Source organism: Zasmidium cellare (assembly GCF_010093935.1).
Source record: "Zasmidium cellare ATCC 36951 unplaced genomic scaffold M409scaffold_25, whole genome shotgun sequence".
Taxonomy (NCBI): Eukaryota; Fungi; Ascomycota; class Dothideomycetes; order Mycosphaerellales; family Mycosphaerellaceae; genus Zasmidium; species Zasmidium cellare.
Window position 1 is genome coordinate 300,666 of NW_022986969.1, and position 17,720 is coordinate 318,385.

The 17,720-nt window shown below is 53.9% G+C and overlaps 10 protein-coding genes across 10 annotated transcripts; 6 read left to right on the top strand and 4 right to left on the bottom strand.

Annotated features, from left to right (window-relative positions):
* Window positions 1-1,585: 1,585 nt before the first annotated feature.
* M409DRAFT_56459 (uncharacterized protein) lies at window positions 1,586-2,386 on the top strand (the record flags this gene model as incomplete). The annotated part of the gene is made up of 3 exons (XM_033813300.1): window positions 1,586-1,772; window positions 1,900-1,990; window positions 2,077-2,386. The coding sequence occupies 3 exons, from the start codon at window positions 1,586-1,588 to the stop codon at window positions 2,384-2,386; spliced, it is 588 nt and encodes a 195-aa protein (XP_033665525.1).
* A 1,050-nt stretch (window positions 2,387-3,436) lies between these two features.
* M409DRAFT_56460 (uncharacterized protein) lies at window positions 3,437-4,932 on the top strand (the record flags this gene model as incomplete). The annotated part of the gene is made up of 4 exons (XM_033813301.1): window positions 3,437-3,992; window positions 4,049-4,112; window positions 4,204-4,329; window positions 4,560-4,932. 4 exons carry the CDS (start codon window positions 3,437-3,439, stop codon window positions 4,930-4,932), a joined length of 1,119 nt encoding a protein of 372 aa, XP_033665526.1.
* Window positions 4,933-5,486: 554 nt separating this feature from the next.
* M409DRAFT_25033 (uncharacterized protein) lies at window positions 5,487-6,950 on the bottom strand (the record flags this gene model as incomplete). The annotated part of the gene is made up of 1 exon (XM_033807512.1): window positions 5,487-6,950. One exon carries the CDS (start codon window positions 6,948-6,950, stop codon window positions 5,487-5,489), a length of 1,464 nt encoding a protein of 487 aa, XP_033665527.1.
* A 1,082-nt stretch (window positions 6,951-8,032) lies between these two features.
* On the top strand, window positions 8,033-8,972 carry M409DRAFT_56462 (uncharacterized protein; the record flags this gene model as incomplete). Its single annotated transcript, XM_033813302.1, has 2 exons — window positions 8,033-8,104; window positions 8,142-8,972. The coding sequence occupies 2 exons, from the start codon at window positions 8,033-8,035 to the stop codon at window positions 8,970-8,972; spliced, it is 903 nt and encodes a 300-aa protein (XP_033665528.1).
* A 962-nt stretch (window positions 8,973-9,934) lies between these two features.
* On the top strand, window positions 9,935-10,871 carry M409DRAFT_67765 (uncharacterized protein; the record flags this gene model as incomplete). The annotated part of the gene is made up of 3 exons (XM_033817539.1): window positions 9,935-10,040; window positions 10,219-10,514; window positions 10,566-10,871. The coding sequence occupies 3 exons, from the start codon at window positions 9,935-9,937 to the stop codon at window positions 10,869-10,871; spliced, it is 708 nt and encodes a 235-aa protein (XP_033665529.1).
* A 279-nt stretch (window positions 10,872-11,150) lies between these two features.
* Window positions 11,151-11,795, top strand: M409DRAFT_67766 (uncharacterized protein; the record flags this gene model as incomplete). The annotated part of the gene is made up of 1 exon (XM_033817540.1): window positions 11,151-11,795. The coding sequence occupies one exon, from the start codon at window positions 11,151-11,153 to the stop codon at window positions 11,793-11,795; it is 645 nt and encodes a 214-aa protein (XP_033665530.1).
* Window positions 11,796-12,434: 639 nt separating this feature from the next.
* M409DRAFT_25036 (uncharacterized protein) lies at window positions 12,435-13,343 on the top strand (the record flags this gene model as incomplete). Its single annotated transcript, XM_033807513.1, has 1 exon — window positions 12,435-13,343. One exon carries the CDS (start codon window positions 12,435-12,437, stop codon window positions 13,341-13,343), a length of 909 nt encoding a protein of 302 aa, XP_033665531.1.
* A 603-nt stretch (window positions 13,344-13,946) lies between these two features.
* M409DRAFT_56464 (uncharacterized protein) lies at window positions 13,947-14,860 on the bottom strand (the record flags this gene model as incomplete). The annotated part of the gene is made up of 2 exons (XM_033813303.1): window positions 13,947-14,688; window positions 14,748-14,860. 2 exons carry the CDS (start codon window positions 14,858-14,860, stop codon window positions 13,947-13,949), a joined length of 855 nt encoding a protein of 284 aa, XP_033665532.1.
* Window positions 14,861-15,109: 249 nt separating this feature from the next.
* Window positions 15,110-15,981, bottom strand: M409DRAFT_25038 (uncharacterized protein; the record flags this gene model as incomplete). Its single annotated transcript, XM_033807514.1, has 3 exons — window positions 15,110-15,586; window positions 15,638-15,827; window positions 15,884-15,981. The coding sequence occupies 3 exons, from the start codon at window positions 15,979-15,981 to the stop codon at window positions 15,110-15,112; spliced, it is 765 nt and encodes a 254-aa protein (XP_033665533.1).
* Window positions 15,982-16,766: 785 nt separating this feature from the next.
* On the bottom strand, window positions 16,767-17,491 carry M409DRAFT_25039 (uncharacterized protein; the record flags this gene model as incomplete). The annotated part of the gene is made up of 2 exons (XM_033807515.1): window positions 16,767-17,334; window positions 17,394-17,491. The coding sequence occupies 2 exons, from the start codon at window positions 17,489-17,491 to the stop codon at window positions 16,767-16,769; spliced, it is 666 nt and encodes a 221-aa protein (XP_033665534.1).
* Window positions 17,492-17,720: the final 229 nt, after the last annotated feature.

Here is a 17,720-nt window from a genome sequence, read left to right on the forward strand (position 1 = left end):
ATCTTGTCCTCCGCCGCATGTCCCTGCAGCTGCTTCTGCGCAGATGGAATTCGAAGGCGACAAGTACGAATGTTCCTGGTTGTCAGGGGAATCCTAGCCCAAGCACCTGATAAATGATGGTTGCGTCGAAAATCCTTGAACGGTTGCTACATCAGAACGAGAACCCGTCTTCAGCCTCCCATACGTGGTTTGGTTGCACGATAAGACAAGCAATACATGATAGCACATAAGATTGCGCGCAGGTTGTGGGTGAGGCATCCCATAGTAGCACAGTTGAGCCCCAGGGACGTTCACATGTGCCGTCTTTCTATTCTGGCACAGATGAAGTGCGACTGCAAACGAGCATGCACCTGAAAGCGGCTAGACTGTCTATCATTGATCCAGTCGGTGACCTTCCGAGTAGTGCTGGATTCCCGTTTTGGAATGAACCTGGCAGCGATCAAGGTGTCACAAGCTTCGGGCAAGCCAGTAGTAATAAGCAGGTTGATCCACACAGGTCTGCTACCGCATTTCTGGGTCCGGCTGGGCTTCCAAGTTGGAGGGCTTCGCGCTCGGGAACGAGAAGATAAGCTGCGGTTGCAGGCCTGCAGCTGCTCGAGTAGCAAGACAATCGCTGGACAAAGATGCCGACTGCCATGTGGAAGTGGTTAGTGGATGGCTTAATTAGTCGTTGCCGATGTCGCGGAGAGCACCGACAAGCCGTACGGCTGCATACTCACGAGCTCAACAGTCCAGCCAACGTCACACTGTTGTACAAGCCTGCGGGTTCTTTTCCGAGCGCCTCGATATCGGTAAACCGAGCGATCGGTAGCGAATACCTCGCTCCCATTCCGTGGTTACGATGAAGATCATTGTCGGTAAAGCCGATGGCACGCTGGTCGCCAGTATAGATGCTGTAGTCTTTCCAGAATGACTGCGACTGCCTCATTGGCGAGAGTTTGCAGTACCTGCACGGCTGTACGGCCTACGTTCACAGGCAACCTGCAGTTGGCCGCATGTCCCACAGGCTCGGTTGCGAGGGTGCAAGGGTGGATGCAGGGCAGAGCTGTCTGTGTAGACGTCGTTGCATTCGTAAAGCGGAGTGCGCGATGTATTTGCAAGCTGTTCGATTAGTACCTAGGATCCACTCTTGCGTGTTTGTGCTTCTCGTCGGAGCGGCGCACGGGCGAAGGTCGTGGTAGGCGATTCGATGGCGTGGATGGGGGCGGTTTCTTGGGGATGGTCTCCGACACTGACTGATCGTGGGCGCCTTGCCGAACGAAACGCGGCCATCAAGCTGCCTCAAAAACGAGGACAAAAATTTATCTGATCCTCACGTCATCTTACTTGTGGCAGGATCCCGCCGCTTCTGCACGGCGCTGAGTCGCGGACTTTGACTTTGTCTGGCAGTCTGCTTCATGAATCGTACAGATGCGGTGCCGGCTCGCAAGTCCCGTTGGTGGGTGATATATCCGGATGAAGCCACTGCACGGAGTTGCCTGCGCGAGTGGTTCAGTTCATTTTTGAAGACCAGGTCGCCGCTGCCGAGCAATTAGATGCCGTCCCAGCGACAGGGAGGATTCGCCAATTTCGCACCCTCCTGGCCATGGCCGCGTACGGAGCGGCGCTGCCGTGCTACGCAGGCGTAGTGGTCCGCACGTGGGATGAAGGCGCAAGCGGAGTGCGCCGTGGACCAGATGGTTATAGCACGGGTGGTGTTGTGTTAAGAGTTGAGTGGTTGCAGGCGGCGCATTCTGACAAGGAGCCCCACAAAAACAAGGTTCGCACCGGCTGTCCGTGAGCACACAGGCGTGATGGCGCATGAAAGGGCATGGTCGAAGAAGGCACCGCAGAGCCCGGACACTGTGTAGAAGCGGTGGCATGTACAACCCACCTCTCGAGCTAGTATGGGAGTTGCAGCGTGGAGTCGCACCACTTCCATCCTGGCCCACGGCCACGGGACATGGGATGCGCGCCGGGTGATCGAGCGCCTGGTCGTGGGAGCCCGAGGGTATGGGTAGCTGTTTCGAGACGAACATTCATTACGTCTGCGAGCTCTTGACCGGAAGCCTTGGCTCCAACCATGATGATCCATAGAGGAACATTTAGATTTCATAGTACGGGTTGCCCAAGCAGCATCGGCCCACAATCTTCACGCAGCAGGGGAGTCAGGGCCAACGGCACAGCCGGAGACAGTGTGAAACAGGGTGACTTTGCGGCTCTAATGGCGCGCAGTCTTGGTCTTGCTGTTGCTGCTGCCTCCCGCACATGCAGAAGTGCAAAGGTAGCTCGGTCGGGAAACGAAGCCCAACACCAATGCCCAGCCCCGTCGTCAATCGCTGATGGCTACCCCGAGTCATGTCCTGTGGGTGTTGGCGTTGTCACAAATTGCCCCTCGCCCGACTGACCCTCCATGCCACTTCCGTGTGTTGCACCCAGGCAATGCGTGGAGTATGGTGTGAATTGGAACAAGTAGTGTTGGTGTCCAATCCGGCAAAAGGCGGGATACAGAAGGATGCGTGTGGTGTAAGGCAGCTGTACCTCGCGCCATTCATGGCCTGCTAAACTTACCGACAACTCTGTCCTGTCTGAACTCCAGCAGCCGCACTAGCTCTGGCGGGTGATAAGAGCAAGGGGGCTTTGGACGTGCATGCTCGGGGTTGGTGGTGGTGTCGCGTCGTCTCGAACACCCGTCTGCCCTGACGAAAGAAAGCTGTCATTTGCCGCCATTATTCAGTAAAGTTAATAAAGGTAACTATGATGAGTAAGCTGTTTCGCGAGGAGCCAGACGAACCGCTCCCGGGTTCATGTGTCATGGTCCCATCTTTAGAAACCTGCCAACCAAGGCCATTTGTTCGTTAGGCGTAATTGAAGGGCAAACCGCGAGGCATACCGATGCCGCGCGGGATGCGAGTTGTCAGACCGCTGCGCCAGCACGGCTGGTGAGAGGGTGGAGGTCTGGGTGGGTAGACCGCCCAAAAGGTTCGGCTCGCCAGCAGAGCCGTTGGCCTGTGGCATTGGTCGTTTTAGGCCTGATCTAACCAGTGGAACTCCAAGTGAAATTGACTTTGCATGCGGGCCTGCATAGTACAGGATTGAGCCATGCGTCAGCCCAAGTCCCAGAAGCATGTCTCTGCAACGCGAATGCAGGCCATACGCTAGGTTCTATACCGCATGACTCCTGTTCCACCTTCATTGCAAGGGTGTTCGAAGTCGTGCTGGGGAGCATCTGGAGGTCAAGCTAAATAAGAGCCCTCGCCCCAAGCTTGCAATTTACTAGAATAGCTGGAGTTGGGCCTCAACTCGGAGACCCTTTCCAAAGATCCTCCTTTGTTGATAAGGCTTGTGCACTCACAGACTTCTTCATCGCTTACCTCGCTTGTCTTTTTTTTATCCAAAAGTTCGGTGCAGCATTTTTTGCGGCGTTTCTCTCTCTGGCCTGCAACTGTCGTTACCTATGGTTCCGCCCAGACCAGCTTTGGCTCAATCCGAGTCCAAAGCACGATTCTTCGAGCGACTTGGTCTTGACGAGCACAATGAGTATCACCGCCGAGTATACGCGATGATGAAGGTGAGCCCAGCGTCAGGCCCTGCTTCTCCTCGAGCAAGCAATCTTACCTTTCCCCAGGAAGAGGCTGTGGAGGGCCGAAGACGAATGACCGAGAGCCAAGACGTGTTGGTTCCATCACTCAGAAACTCCTCCGTCGAGCCACCATACAGCAATGCCCAGATCAGCGAGACTGTAACGCACCGCGAGATTCTTCGAATATACCGTATGGCGCGACCGGAAACGAGGGTCGTATACGATCTGGGCCGAGATACAGACCGAGTTGAGGAGGAGAACTGGGTGATCCGGTGGATGCTCTGGCACGTCTTTCGCTACCGCGATAGTCGCAACAGAAATCGCAGAGTCGTCTCTCCCAGTCCAGAGCGAGGTGCAGCTCGGCCCAGCACGTCTTCGTCGTATGCCTCCGTCGGGGGACATGTGTCCTCGCATCACCGCCCCGGGACATGTAAGTTGCTTGACCGACATGGAGGCTTCCAGTTTGGAGTCTAACTCTGCACGCAGATGCGGCCAGCAGCTCTAGCTCTCATCGGGCAAGCCATTACTGGGATCCGGTCCGTAACCAGTGGTGCGTGTACAGATAACCATCACGTGCTGTCTTTCTCTTCGGCCTCGCGAATGGCCAGCAACATTTGTAATAATATCAAAAGACGCCGCAGGTACGGTGCGATGGAGACCGCCACATCGTGGAAGATGCCGCGCGCCGGTGTTTCTGTTGTTGGCGACGCCGGGTATGAGTACTATTTGGGTGCCGGAAACCATGGACAGCAACACAGGCCGGATGGGTGCGCGACTCGCACGAGTGCGCGGACTCGCGGTAGGACTTGACGTCTGGATCGCCGTCCGCGCTGACCGGGGCGACGAAAGCGACGTCCCTGGGCGCGATGCTTGGGCAGGCCCCATGCTTGAGGTGCGGTCGGGCGAATGCAAGCAGGGCGATCGGTGCCAGGCCAAGGGGACATCCCAGCGGGAGCTCTGAGGGTGAAGGTCTCGAAAGAGCCTAAGCTTTTCGCAGCAATATCCGCGCCCTCGCGCGCCGCCAAGAAGGGCTGCGATTTGGATTCACCAGGATGCGACGGGAGGGGGTTGTGGGAGGGAAGAGAATGCAGAAACGAAGCCAGCTTGCAGCGGTGCTGCTTCTCCCACTGCCGCGGCAGGCGAGTCGGCCCGACCGCACCCGCTCCAACTTCAACTTTACACTTCAAGGCTGGACCGCACGTGCTCGATACATTAATGATACGGCTCTGCAGCGCCTTTCTGGGACCGTTGCAGACAACTTCTTAATTAGAGAATCGGTAATTTTCACTCTGTCCAATCAGCGTATGCTCCGTCCTACACATCCCCATCCTCAGACAGAACGAGTCGATCTGAGTGCCAGATCAACATGAGGCAAGCAGACATGCTTCCTACCGTGAGCGATTGATGTGACAACAACAAATTGTCACGCTCACCGCTCCGCACACACCTTCGATCGACCATCTTGCATGTAGCGTCCACGGGTAACTGCAGTGTTCTTGCCGAGATCGCACTAGGCGGCATCTAGCAGGTTCCGAGCAGTGGTACATCACGCAATAGCCTGGTCGCGAAGACGCTCGCGGAGACAGCGAGTGGTTCACAGTGCATCTACTTTCCAACCATGCCAATCACTCGTCCACACTATAGACGTCGCGAGAAGTCTGGAATCTTCGGCGCAACGTCCGGCGAGGCTGCTTCAAGTGCGGTCCCGCCAGTTGGACAAGCAGATTTGATTGACACACCGTCTTGCAGTACCTTGTAGTTAGTTGAATCCACGTGGTGGCTGTCACTTAATCGACAGTGGTAGTCGAGGCTGGTAGAGTCCGAATGATTGACAGTGGACAGCGACGCTCTTGGATGGTGTGACAAGTGGATGCGGGTGTTGACAATCTACATGTATGATTTAGTATACAGGCCATGTGGAATGTCACGATTTGGGGGCGAAGAGATCCCTCCAGAATTCCTTGAATCCATACTGCGGCTTTCGCTCATCGTACACATGGCTTGCTTTGTCCATGGAAAACTTTTCCAGTACTCCACCGGGAGTGTGACCAATGACTTCCACACCTTTGAACTTGGGCGCGAGAGCTTTTTCGCGTATCGCATGAGCCACTTCCGGGGCGACATCCGCAAAGCAAGACCGCAACTCCCGGCTCAGAATGTAATAGGGTTTCTTTGCAAGATCCGGCGCCATCAAATTGTAAGAGCGCGTGATACTGTTCAAGTTTTTGATCGCAAGGTCATGATATGAGCGCTCAGTTGCTTCCCACTGCGGGTCCCGGAAGGGTCGCACAGTTGGCCGCCTGGGTGGCTGGGGCGGAGGCGCTTGGGTGAATGAACGTTGTTCGTTGGAGGCTTTGACTTCTTCTTCCTGATGCGGCTCGAGTGATCCGTCGTCGTTGAATGTCTGTTCCGTGACGTTGATTTCTTCTTCTATGACAGCGGTGTTGTCAGCAGGAGGCGGCCTAAATTCACCAGATATTGTGATTTGAGACATGTGACCTTTGTCGTCAACACGATTGATCGTTTCAAGTTGCTTTTGGGGATTCTCAAAGCTCTCAGCAAAAGCGTATTCTTCGGCCAACTTCATCTGGCTTTTGAGGCTTCCTCCGCGGCTTGCGATCATGCGCGATACGTGTCGTTTCCAGTCTGCTCGCAACCTGCGGCGGAAAGTGTTTGCTGTCGATATAACTTCCTGCTGCTTCTCGATCCAGGGTGGCGTGATCTCTTGCTTTTTGATGATCTTGTTCATGAAGTACTCCGTGGTATCAATGAAAGGACTGTTAGCATTGTAATCACGCTCTAGCTTCTTGCCTCGATCTGGCAAGTTCTTGAATTGCCCGCGCGCTATGGCATCTTCAATACGCTCATTCGCCAGAGATGACAAGCCTTGGATCGTTGCAGGTACAGCTCGAGCACCGGGCTGAAATCGAGCTTTCATCTCGCGGCGGAACTTTTCACGCTCTTCGTCGGTTAGGCCTTCTTGTTCGTTCGCGTACGAGTAGACAGAGGATCTATCTCGAGCATTGGCGAGACGAACACCCGTGCCAGGCTTACTCTTAGGTCTTCCAGTGTCTACTCTCGATGGTCCACGAACAGACGGAACTTTCGCGGCGACTCGTAACGGCTTGTGGGAGTCGTTGAGCATGCGTAGCGACGCATCTTCGATGCTCTCATTGCCTGTCCATGGCCGAGCTGCAGCAGTTTCGCGCGTGCCTTTGCCAGCACTCGCAGGCATGCTGACCTGGGCGAATGCGCTCGCATTGTCACTACGAAAGCTGGCATCTGCAACCTTCTTCTCCAGCTCCCTCTTCAGGTCCTCGCTAAAGCCAGCCTCTTCAACTGCCTTTCGAGCACTCCTGCCGCCTGTCTCTAAACTCTCTTCGCTCATCTCTTTCAGGCGTCGGGTAAAGGCTCCCTCCTCTTCCTCCCCTCGAGGCTTTGCAGGGTCTCCATCTGTACGCGACGAAGGAGAGTCCGAGGCATGTCGCAGAGCGGGCGTGGTACGTCGCGGACCCGAGGCTTGAGTGCAGGATCGCAAGCGGCGAGCGCACGACAACGATATCGTCCTCCTGATGTCGGGCATGCAGAGTGTCGCGGATGTTGTTAGGGAGGCGTTGCAACCATGACATCTACAACTAAGAGCCACAGGAGCACGGGCCATCTTCGGTGCCCGCGCGTCCGAGTCGATGTGAGACCCTGCAGCTTCGGTTGACCTCCCCCAACCACGACACGTTGACCATCTTCAACAACAACCACCGATTCAGACGCCTTGCAGCCGCTGCCTCCTTTTCGATAATGCTGTTGTACAAAACCTGCTGGTTCTCTGTCTTGGCAACAGCCGCCGTGGCTGAGACAGGAGGTTGGTGCCACGAGTCGATCCCGCTCGTCAGGAGACAAGAGAGTCATCTGTCCGACTGACTCGGCCCTATAGTCGATGCCCAATATCGAATTCAATAAGCCGTCCTTCGCGCCCATCACTCTCCATAGCTCCTTCACAGATGCCACAAGGTACCGACAACCCAGCTGGACCAGCTTTGATGCGAGATGTCGCGCAGCTGCTGCGACATCAAGTTTCGGCCATAAATCTACCAACAGACTGGAACCAAGCGACTCATGGCATCAGACGTAATGAGCCCGTCGCCACGCATCACCATCAGTACAACCCAATCGGCCTACCTCCCTTGGTTGGGAAGATTCGGTCAAAAGATCAGAGCCCGGTCGGTGCCTGAGGTGTCAAAAGGCAATGGGCCTCATACTTTTCTGGAACAGTTCACCGTGGAGTCTGAGTGTGCCCTGAAACTCATCGCATATATGTCACGAAGTACGCCAGCTGCCTTCAATCTCCAGCATGCCGTCAACACTATCGCGCTGTGTATATTACTCTGGCTTTGGGTTCTGTTGGACGAAGTATGCCTTCCCGTGTCTACCAGCGACTTGAAGGTGCAATCTCATAGTGCGCAAGTGCCAACAATGGCCTTTGTATATGGTCTGCTGCTGAGGTGCACCTCTTTGGTGGGGAAGTGTGCAGCAAAACTTCCTGCTGTACGTTCCAGTCTCTACTTACTTCCATTCATTTCAGTATTTCCTTGTAATCTGCTTCAACGCGGGATTCGGCAAGAGCCTGGTAATCCAGGACTGCTTACTACACATCGACCGATACTCCTTCTATTTCCGATTACAACAGCCCATCGACAGTCTACTATGTCATCTGAATCCAGCACCCTCAGTTCGCATGGTCCTCTGCTGGCTCAAGGACCACGCAGACAGTCCTTTCCCCATGAATGAATTCACCAAGGCCATTGGTTACGATCTACAGGGATCTCACGTTTTACTACAGCACATTGCGCACATCAGGCCGTTCTGGAAGCACGGCCTGCCATCAACCCATCGACGACGCCACCAACTTTATGTTGGAGACTTGCAACCACGCCTGACCAAAGATCTGAAGCGGGTGGGAAGGCTCATTGCGTTCGTGAGGGCAGAAGTCCAGGTCTTTTGCACCCGACCGTCGCGCATGCCGGTCCACGACACCGGTTTCACTCTTGGCTTGCTCAAACAGCTCGAGATAGCTCTGCAACACCTGCTGAACCAAATTGACTCCTTACCCAACGAAGAGCCCGCGCCGCCTGAGCATGCACGGGACAAAGCTGTACAAGACCGTCAGAACGCAAGCCAAGACAGACGCACCTTACACCACGAAGGATGTCGCAAAGACAAGCCCAGTAAACAAGTCCGCTTCGCTGGAATCCTGCAGGCGCAAAAGATCTCTCTAATCAGACCGGATCAAGCACCGGCCATCGTCACCCAATTCAAACCACACCGATGTACCTGCGACCAGTCGTTCTGCCAATGCCCCGAAAAGACAACCAGCCCTGTCATGCGTGTGGATTCCGCGATGTCCATCAGATGATTGCTCCCCCGCATCACCCCCGTCATTCCGTTCAAATTGGAACGCATGGAAAGGTTATCTCTCCGATTCCTGAAAAACGACTACGCATCTGTTCGCATTACAGGCAAGCTAGATGGCCAGCAAGTGATGGAGACGAATCTTCCGCCCAAAGCGGAATACCGAGGGTACGATTGCACAGCTCGCAAGTCTTCGATCCGGAAAGGAGAGAGTTTTTGCTACGCGGCACCGCCATCAGCTTGCAGCAGGATTGTTGTTGCTCTGGTGGAACTCTCGCGATGGGAGAGAGGATGCAACACTACATAGCGCACCGCATCTCCGGGCCGGTCTTCTCCACTAGCGTTGCAGGAAGGATCTTATTGCAGCAGCGTGCCAGTCTGTCGGTATTGTCGCATCTCGAACATCGAAAGTCTAACTTACCCCGACCTCTCCAACAAGTTTTCTCGAGAGTTCGCTTAGTTGCATGACGCGGTGCTGGAGAGATGATCCGTCGGCTTCCAATGCCGCTGCCAGCTGCAGCTAGACGACTTGGCTGATCTGGTGATTCTGCTAGATCAAGATGGGGAGAAACAGAGGAGCTGCATGCTTTTGACGGCCTGGTTGTTGGTGGATATCAGATCTGCATAAGCGCAATGACATATAATATAGACTCTGAATATGAGCGGTCTAGCCGGGGAATGGTTGGAACTACTTCCACATGCGTCTCGTTGCCGTCACCGCATGACTCGATCTGCAGAGAGTTTGATCATATTTTCAAAGAAAATGGTGAACACGACATCAGGACGCATTCGCAGCTTGTCTCCGTGGGCTATTCCGACCATTGCATGGAAATCGGAATACGAAGCTCATGAACTTCGTGAAGCCAAATTCTCATGCCTCAGGCAGAAAGCTACCGGCCCAAGTCCGAAACAACCACTCTGTTGCAAGGATTTACAACATCATCTCTTCGCATCATTATCATCACCATGAGACTTCCGACGGGTCAAGTAGGGAATGCAATCCCGTACGCCTGGCCGCACGATGGCTCTCTCCCAAGAACTGCGTTGGTCGTCATTGACATGCAGAGAGACTGTATGTTCAGAAAAGTGTCTGTTCCATTGAATCGCCCTCTTCTACTGCCTGCAACCTCCTCTAAGTCGTTCCTTCCGCTAGCAAAAGCATCAGACTCGTCTCATTGGCATGATTCGCCTCTCATTATCGGCGATTTATATTCTGAAAATGAGTCGTCCTCCCTGACTTCTCTCTCAAGTCTGCGAAGAAGGCGGCTATCTCACCCACCAAGGCTACTCCGTGAAGCCCATGAGATCTATCATCCCCAACATCCGATCTCTTCTGGATTCCGCCTACCGAGCTAAGCTGCCTGTCATACACACCCGCGAAGGCCACTTGCCGGACCTCTCAGATCTCTCCTCCCGGGAAGAGTTCAGGTCTCGAAACAACCCTTCAGGCAAAGGCATCGGGGATGCGGGACCCATGGGACGATTCCTGATTCGTGGCGAGCCTGGACACGATACTATCTCGGAGCTGTATCCACGAGAGGGTGATGTATGATTTCGCTGGATTTAGCCCGGCTCACGTCTCTTACGCTTCCCCCAGATCGTAATCGACAAGCCTGGCAAAGGCGCGTTCACCGGCACAGATCTGAAGGAAGTTCTGGAGAGGAAGGGCATAAAGAATCTGATCATCTGTGGCGTAACAACAGACGTCTGTGTCCACACGACCATGCGGGAAGCGAACGACCGTGGCTACGACTGTCTGCTAGTTGAAGATTGCTGTGCAGCTGGGGAGAAGAAGCTTCACGAGGCTGCGGTTGAGATGGTGCATGGGGAAGGTGGTATATTTGGGGCTACGGCAACGTTGAATGATGTTCAGAGAGCTTTGGTATCACTCCGAGTTGTATGATAGTAGGACTGGTCGCTCTAGTCCTCCTGTAGAAGCACAATGTCAGGTCGCGTGACTATCGCGTCTAGTCTCTAAAATGACGTCATCAAAAAGTTGCAAGTGAATCTTTTTGGAGCTTTTGGGTGCCACTTTAAACAATACATCACACATAACAGAGCAACCGTGGCTCCTCCAACTTCCCTTACAAGCCGCTCCGACTCACGACCTTCCCAAAGCCCAAAGATTGGTCCCTCGCTCACCTTCGCCCTCTCCACTGTCCTCATCGCCATAGCCCTCATCATGGGCCGCTCCCGAATAACTTCAAGCGAAAACAACACAACACCCATCACGCTCCCCGCAAACTCGATCCCACCGCCCAACACCTTCACAGATGGCCTGCCACTCCCCAAAATGATCGTCTTCGATCTCGACTACACGCTCTGGCCCTTCTGGGTCGACACGCACATCTCAGGCCCGCTCAAGCCCAGCAAAGATGGAGGACTGACCGTGAAAGACCGCTACGGAGAGTCATGCGGCTTCTACAATGACGTCTCTGGCATTCTACACCACCTCAAGGCGAAAGGAATTGTCCTCGGCGCAGCATCACGGACGTCCGCACCGGACCTCGCTCGCGAGATGCTCTCCTTGCTTAGGATACCTGCCGAGAGCCAAGAGGAGGGGAGTAAAGCGAGGACCGCGATCAGTATATTCGATCATTTGGAGATATACCCTGGGTCGAAGACCACGCATTTCAAGAAGCTGCATAGCAAGAGCGGGGTGGAGTACGAGGAGATGTTGTTCTTTGATGATGAGAGTCGGAATCGGAATGTAGAGGATTTGGGGGTGGTTATGCAGTTGGTGAGGGATGGGGTTACCAGGGGGGAAATTGATCGGGGGGTGGAGGCTTGGAGGAAGAGGAATGGGAGGACTGAGAAGGAGGAGTAGGAGATGGGATACCAAGAGATGGCTTTGTGGATGAGATCCATACGCACATCATGCATCGATAGACTCTGGATAACGAACCTGGCTTAAAGTATAGGAGACGATAGAGACAGGAACATGATACCCCACGAATGATAAAGAAAGAGATTTCAGCAGAGAGAGCTAGCCGGTTCCAAGCTAGCAATACCAGCAGCCACTGCCAAGGTATGTCTTGAGATGGGGAAAGCACCCCTGAATCACTTTAGAGGCTGTGAGTCTTGATTGAGCTGGATTCTGTATGTCTAGATGACTGTCCTGAAGGTGTACATCTGCCGACCGATCACGATGTCTCGAGCAACCGCACGATCGAAGCTTCTGCAACATCGTGAGACTGGATCCGCTGAGCCAGACATGTTTTTGTGGGTATGGCTGACACCCGCTCTGGCATTCACATACATCTACCCACGCGGTCGAGGACTAACTTTACGATCCATCCATAACGATTTCTCAGCACTTTAGACCCATCGAGAAACATTCTACTAAATGCTTCGGCTCCCTTCGAACCACATCAGAATGGGCTACCGCTCTTTATTTGCAGCCTGATCGACGGGCACTGACCCGCTCCTCATGTTATACCAAAAACACTGCTGGACAGCTCCCAAAATGGTTCGTGTCAATCACTTCGGAGCCGTACCTTGCAAGGACACCCAACTCAAGGTGAAGAAGCTCTTCTTCGAGCAACTGCGCATCGAAGGTAAGCCACTTCCCAAGGACGACGAAACCCCAAGCCCCACAACTGACACATCCTCGAGCAACTCCAGCCCTCCACGACCGGCTCTGCTGCAGCGTCGAACTTCATCGTCAATCTCACGACTGGATGAGGCTGACAGGCTTCTCGAGCTGCACATGCCAGCAACGGTGATCTGCTTCTCCGGATCTGTTCGATCTGGATGTCTTTCCGTGGAGCTCCCACTGGGCATCTTGCACATCGACATCGATGTCAAAGACAAGAGAGTTCGTAGCTACAAGCTTGACTCTGACCACATCGCTGTCACCTCTCGGTCCGCGGAGCATGAATCGACGCAGGATAGTTATCATGAGTTGGCTCTCGCGATTCTCAGACTAATCGAGCAGCAGGCCTCCGCACATGCTCAGACGAAGACACTACTCGAAAGCCTCCTCCACCCAAGACAGTTCTGGCATGCTCACTCGCTTCAACACGCCCTGAAGAAAGACCCACGATCGATCTGTAAGCAAGCTAAAGCGCAGCAGTACGGCTGGCACTTCATCAAGGCGGAGCGTATAGTCAATCCGGCTTTGGAGCAGCGTTTCTCTCCCAGAATTGAGACGTTGCGAACAAAATTGGAGGGCCTTTCGATGCAAGAGCTCTCGCAATGCCTGCCCGCCTCGAGCAAGTCCAAATCGAAGCATTCCATGGTCGAAGAGCTTCTGCAAGTCCAGCATACTTTCCATGGTACAAGCTCTGCCATCATTGACAGTATATCCAAGCACGGTCTGCTCGCCGCTGGTGACATCATCCCTGTCACCGGCCAGCCCATCGGCAAGAAGTAGGGTAGTACCTACGGCCCAGGTGTCTATGTGACGCAAGAGCCTCACCTCGCATTGACGTACTGCAACTGGAATGACCCAGCCCTCCTATACATCGACCCTCTCGAGAGGGCCGTCAGCTGAATGCGTAAGAGAGTTATCATCTGCGCCTCTGTGCTCGGCCGCGCTGCGCTTGTGACGCCAAAGGACGGCTTCAGAGAGAAGGAGTCGCTGTTCCCTGGAGCACACAGCCATATCGCAAATGGCGGCCAGGAGTATATCCTTCCTCGCGAGCAGGTGCTCCCTCTGTACGTTGTGGACTTTGACTGGAAGCCTGCGACAAATGAGACCCGAGATGCTTAGGTGGGCTATGCGGAGAGCATGGTGAGGCAGCCTGTCGACGATGTGGAGGTCCAGGGGCGGTAGTGGCGGGCGGGGAAACCTGCTGACGGAGCATAGGGGGTTTTGCAGACAACATGAGGGACGAAGCACCTTGCCAATCTGCACGAGGGCTGTTTAGTGCTTGACATAGAATCGCTGAAACTTTTCTCGTTATTCTTTTAGACACCCTTCAGGTATGTATTCCCTTGCAATCTTTTCAAATGACCATACTCAAGACTAGAGCTGCTAACCTGGGAGCTCCAATGCCACTGCCTTCGATCCTGAATGCCGCTTCTCTTTATCGACTGTCCATCTCCTTAGACAAGTACCAGCGCCAAGTGTCCCACACTCCGTCCTGTAGTATTCCTTGTCATCCCGATCGATTCGCTTGCAGATATTGGGGTCCTCTGTGAATGCTTCGAGCGCATCAAGCAGCGATCCTGTGATGCCGGCGACGCCTTCGATTCCAGTGAGTTGGTTAGGGCTCAGACGTTCCTCTGCAGTAAGGTCCTTTGAATAAATGATGGAGACCGTCTCTTCGGCTAATAATCTTCGAAGCGGAGTGTCGGCCGGACTGATGCGTAAAATGTAGTTGACCAGCTCAGGACTGTCGAACGGCAGCCAGTCCTTAGCGAAGTACTTGAGAAGCTGCATCATTACCGCATTCTGAAAGTCCCGTAGTAGTAGTCTGTCTCCAAGAGCCCAAAACTCGACTAAGAGCGTGATATCTTCGTGCCATATCACCTCCTCCGTAAGCAGTCGCTGATGGATGATCCAATGCAGCATCATGCCCCAAGCAGCGATCAAGTGTCCATCTTCCGGAAAGCGAAGGACTCCAGGTGCTTGAGTGCCCATATGTCCCTCATGCTTGATTGCCTTCTGGAAGTACTCAGATCTCCCAGTCAGGACGCTCTCCTGAACCAGCAACTGCTGCTGTTCAATGCCGTCGCCGATGAAGATCTTGATGAGTCGGTCGGACTTGAGTTGCCTATAGGGACAGGAGTCAGTTTCTGGCGTTGTATGTCGGCTGAGGTGGCTGGCACTCACTGCATGAAGTCCTCGATCTCACTTGGCACGGGTGTGACAGAGTGCGGTGTAAGCTTTCCGCTTCCTCCTGTTCCTGTCGCGGCGTCCATGTTGTTGTTGCAACTCTCAGTCATGGTCGTGCATTCGCGACTGGATCAAAGCAAAAGAGGAGAGGCGTCTCAGACAGAATTTCGTGGAAGCGACGAACGGGCGTGCGGAATTTGCCGCGCCGCACCAGCTGTTTAGCGCCAACTTTAATCGGCAAGTGAAGTGAATGTTGCTGTGTGGGGTAGAAAAAGGTGCTTACAATAAACGATCACAAAACAGGACTTCCTAGCTTATGAAACTGTCTGGTGCCTCTCTCTCGCTTGTCGGAGCTTGCTCTACGAACTGTCATCGTCGCTCTCCTTACTCTCATCGCTCATCTCATCATCAGATGGCTCCTCCAACCGGCTCACACCATCCACCACCAGATACTCTCGCAAGGAGCTGTAGTCCACCCGGAAAGCAACATCCCATCGCAAGAGTACCCCGTCCTTCTCCTTGTACGCTTCGAACGCATCGAGAAGCGAAGCCGCAATCCCAGAACCGCCCTCATCTGCTGCGGTCAAGTCACTCGACTTTATGCGCGCCGCCTGGTCTCCGTACATGATGAAAATGACCTCTTCCGCAATTATTCTCCGAATTTCGCTGCCAGCAGGGCTGAGACGTAAGAGCGTGTTCACCAAACTCTTGCTGTCTGGCAGATACCCTTCTCTGAAATGGGTGATGAACTCCATCATAACGGCATTCTGAAACCGTGGCATGAGGTACTTGTCTCCGAGGACCCAGGCGTGGACGCAGAGGACGAGGTGCTTGGTCTTAAGGGGATCGAAGGGGAGCCGCTTGTGGATAAGCTAGAATAGCATCACGCCCCATGCCTGCAGGACTGGGCCGTCTTCCGGGAACCGCAAGACGCCTAGCTCAGAGCCAAGACTCAGCTCGTGTTTGAGAGCTTTGGCGAAGTACTCTGAGGCATTGGTCAGAAGCCCCTCTTGCACAAGAAATGGCTCGTTTTCGTCTCCGATGAAGATCTGGATGAGCCGGTCCGACTTTAGTTGCCTATTCGCAGTCCTGTTAGAAGGGAAGTGCGACACCATGGAATTGGCTAGACTTACTGCATGAGATCTTTAATCTCCCTTGGCATGTTACCCAGCCCGGAAGTGGGCTGTATGGCTGGTGGCTGAGGGTCCATATTGTTGTCCTGTTGATCCATGTTTGACGTCGGCAATGTCGCAGGAAGAACGAAGATGGCCGCAGAAAAAACCTTATAGCGGGGCCAGTTAGCTCGCCAGATGCGCCATCACATGTGAACGGTGCAGCGCCGAGTTTGCATGGCATGTGAAGCGAAGGATTTTTCACAACTTCACTTCACATGATCGTGTGCCCTCGCCTCCTCATCCACCACCACCTTCTTCTTCGCCAGAAATTTGTAGAATCAACAAACGGGCATCCGGAAGTTGCCGACCGGCGTTTGCACTTTTAGCGTCAACTCTAATCGAAAAGTGAAGTGAATGTTGCTGTATGGGGAAAGAGCAGATGCTTACGTGAGAACGACGAACACATATGAGACTCTCTTGGGCCTACACCATCTCCAAGTGTCTTCTGTCCTTGCTAGAGCCTCCATGTGCACTTATAACCCGAACTCCTTTTTGCTCGCCGATTTCCTTGCGTTCTTATCTTTGTCGCTTGATGAGCTCTGAATGTACTCGTCTGCCAACTAACTCGGCGGTCAAATGATCCTGGCTCCTTGACATCCCGTGCGTGGCGGAGTAGAGTTAGCGGGAAGACAGCCATTGACCCAATTGAACTTTTCATTTCATGCCCCATTGCTATCTCCTTTCTTCACCTCCTCATCAATCACCACACTCTTCTTCCGCACATCCTCCTCCACCAGATACTCCCTGCACAACCCCAACTCACCCCCCTCCGCATCCCTCACCCTCGCAATCCTCCCATCCTCACCCACAAACGCCCGAAACGCCTCCAGCAGCGACCCACTCAACCCCTTGCCCCATCGCTCGCCACCAACTCACTCGACTTCATTCTTCGACCCGGAAAAGCACCATTAGGCTCCTCGGCGTACATGATATGCACCGTCTCCTCCGAAAGGATCCTGCGGAGGGGCGTGTCGACGGGGCTAGTGCTCAGCAATTTATTGACGAGAGCGGCGTCGAAGGGGAGGGCGTAATCCTCGAAGTGATTGATGAGGGCCATCATGATCGTATTCTGCAATTTCGACATGAGGTACTTGTCAGCGAGCACCCAGGCCTGCGTGAACAACAGCAGGTGTTTGCCTCTCAGCGCGAAGTCCTGGCTTTCGGTGATGCCAGATGGGAGGCGTTTGTTCACCATCCAGTATAGCATCATGGCCCAGGCTAGTGCCTTGTCGCCATCTTCGGGGAGGTAGAGGACGCCGGAATCCAGGCATATGCCTTCTCGATTGTTTCGGATGATGTTGAGGAAGTAGTCGGAGCTGTTGATTAGTGTGCTTTCTTGTATGAGGAATGGTGGCTGAGTTGTGTCTTGGCCGATGTAGATCTTGAGTAGTCGGTCGCGCTGGATCTGCCTATTGAAGCAAGAGTTAACTTCGAGCGCAACTTCAAAGAGAGTCGGAGCACTCACTACATGAATTTCTCAACCTCCTGAATCGGCTCAATCTCATCGAGTGTCGGCTCCATCTGCGCAGGCGTCTCGCTTTCGCTGGGCTCGGGATGTTGATCCATTCTTGTCGGAGAGTTGTGGAGAAGAAGAAAGGTGTAAGTGAAGGTGAGGTCGGTCGAAGTATGGCAAGGGGCTGGGTTCTCGGAACGGCGCCACGCTACTTTAGCGCGAGGCTTGATCCCCAAGTGAATGAATGACCGCCGTCTCAGCTGAGCGACATGTTAGGCGCGGGTTGCGATTCCACCTGGTTGCAGGGACTTACTCGAGCGTATTCATCCTCGTGTGTGAAGC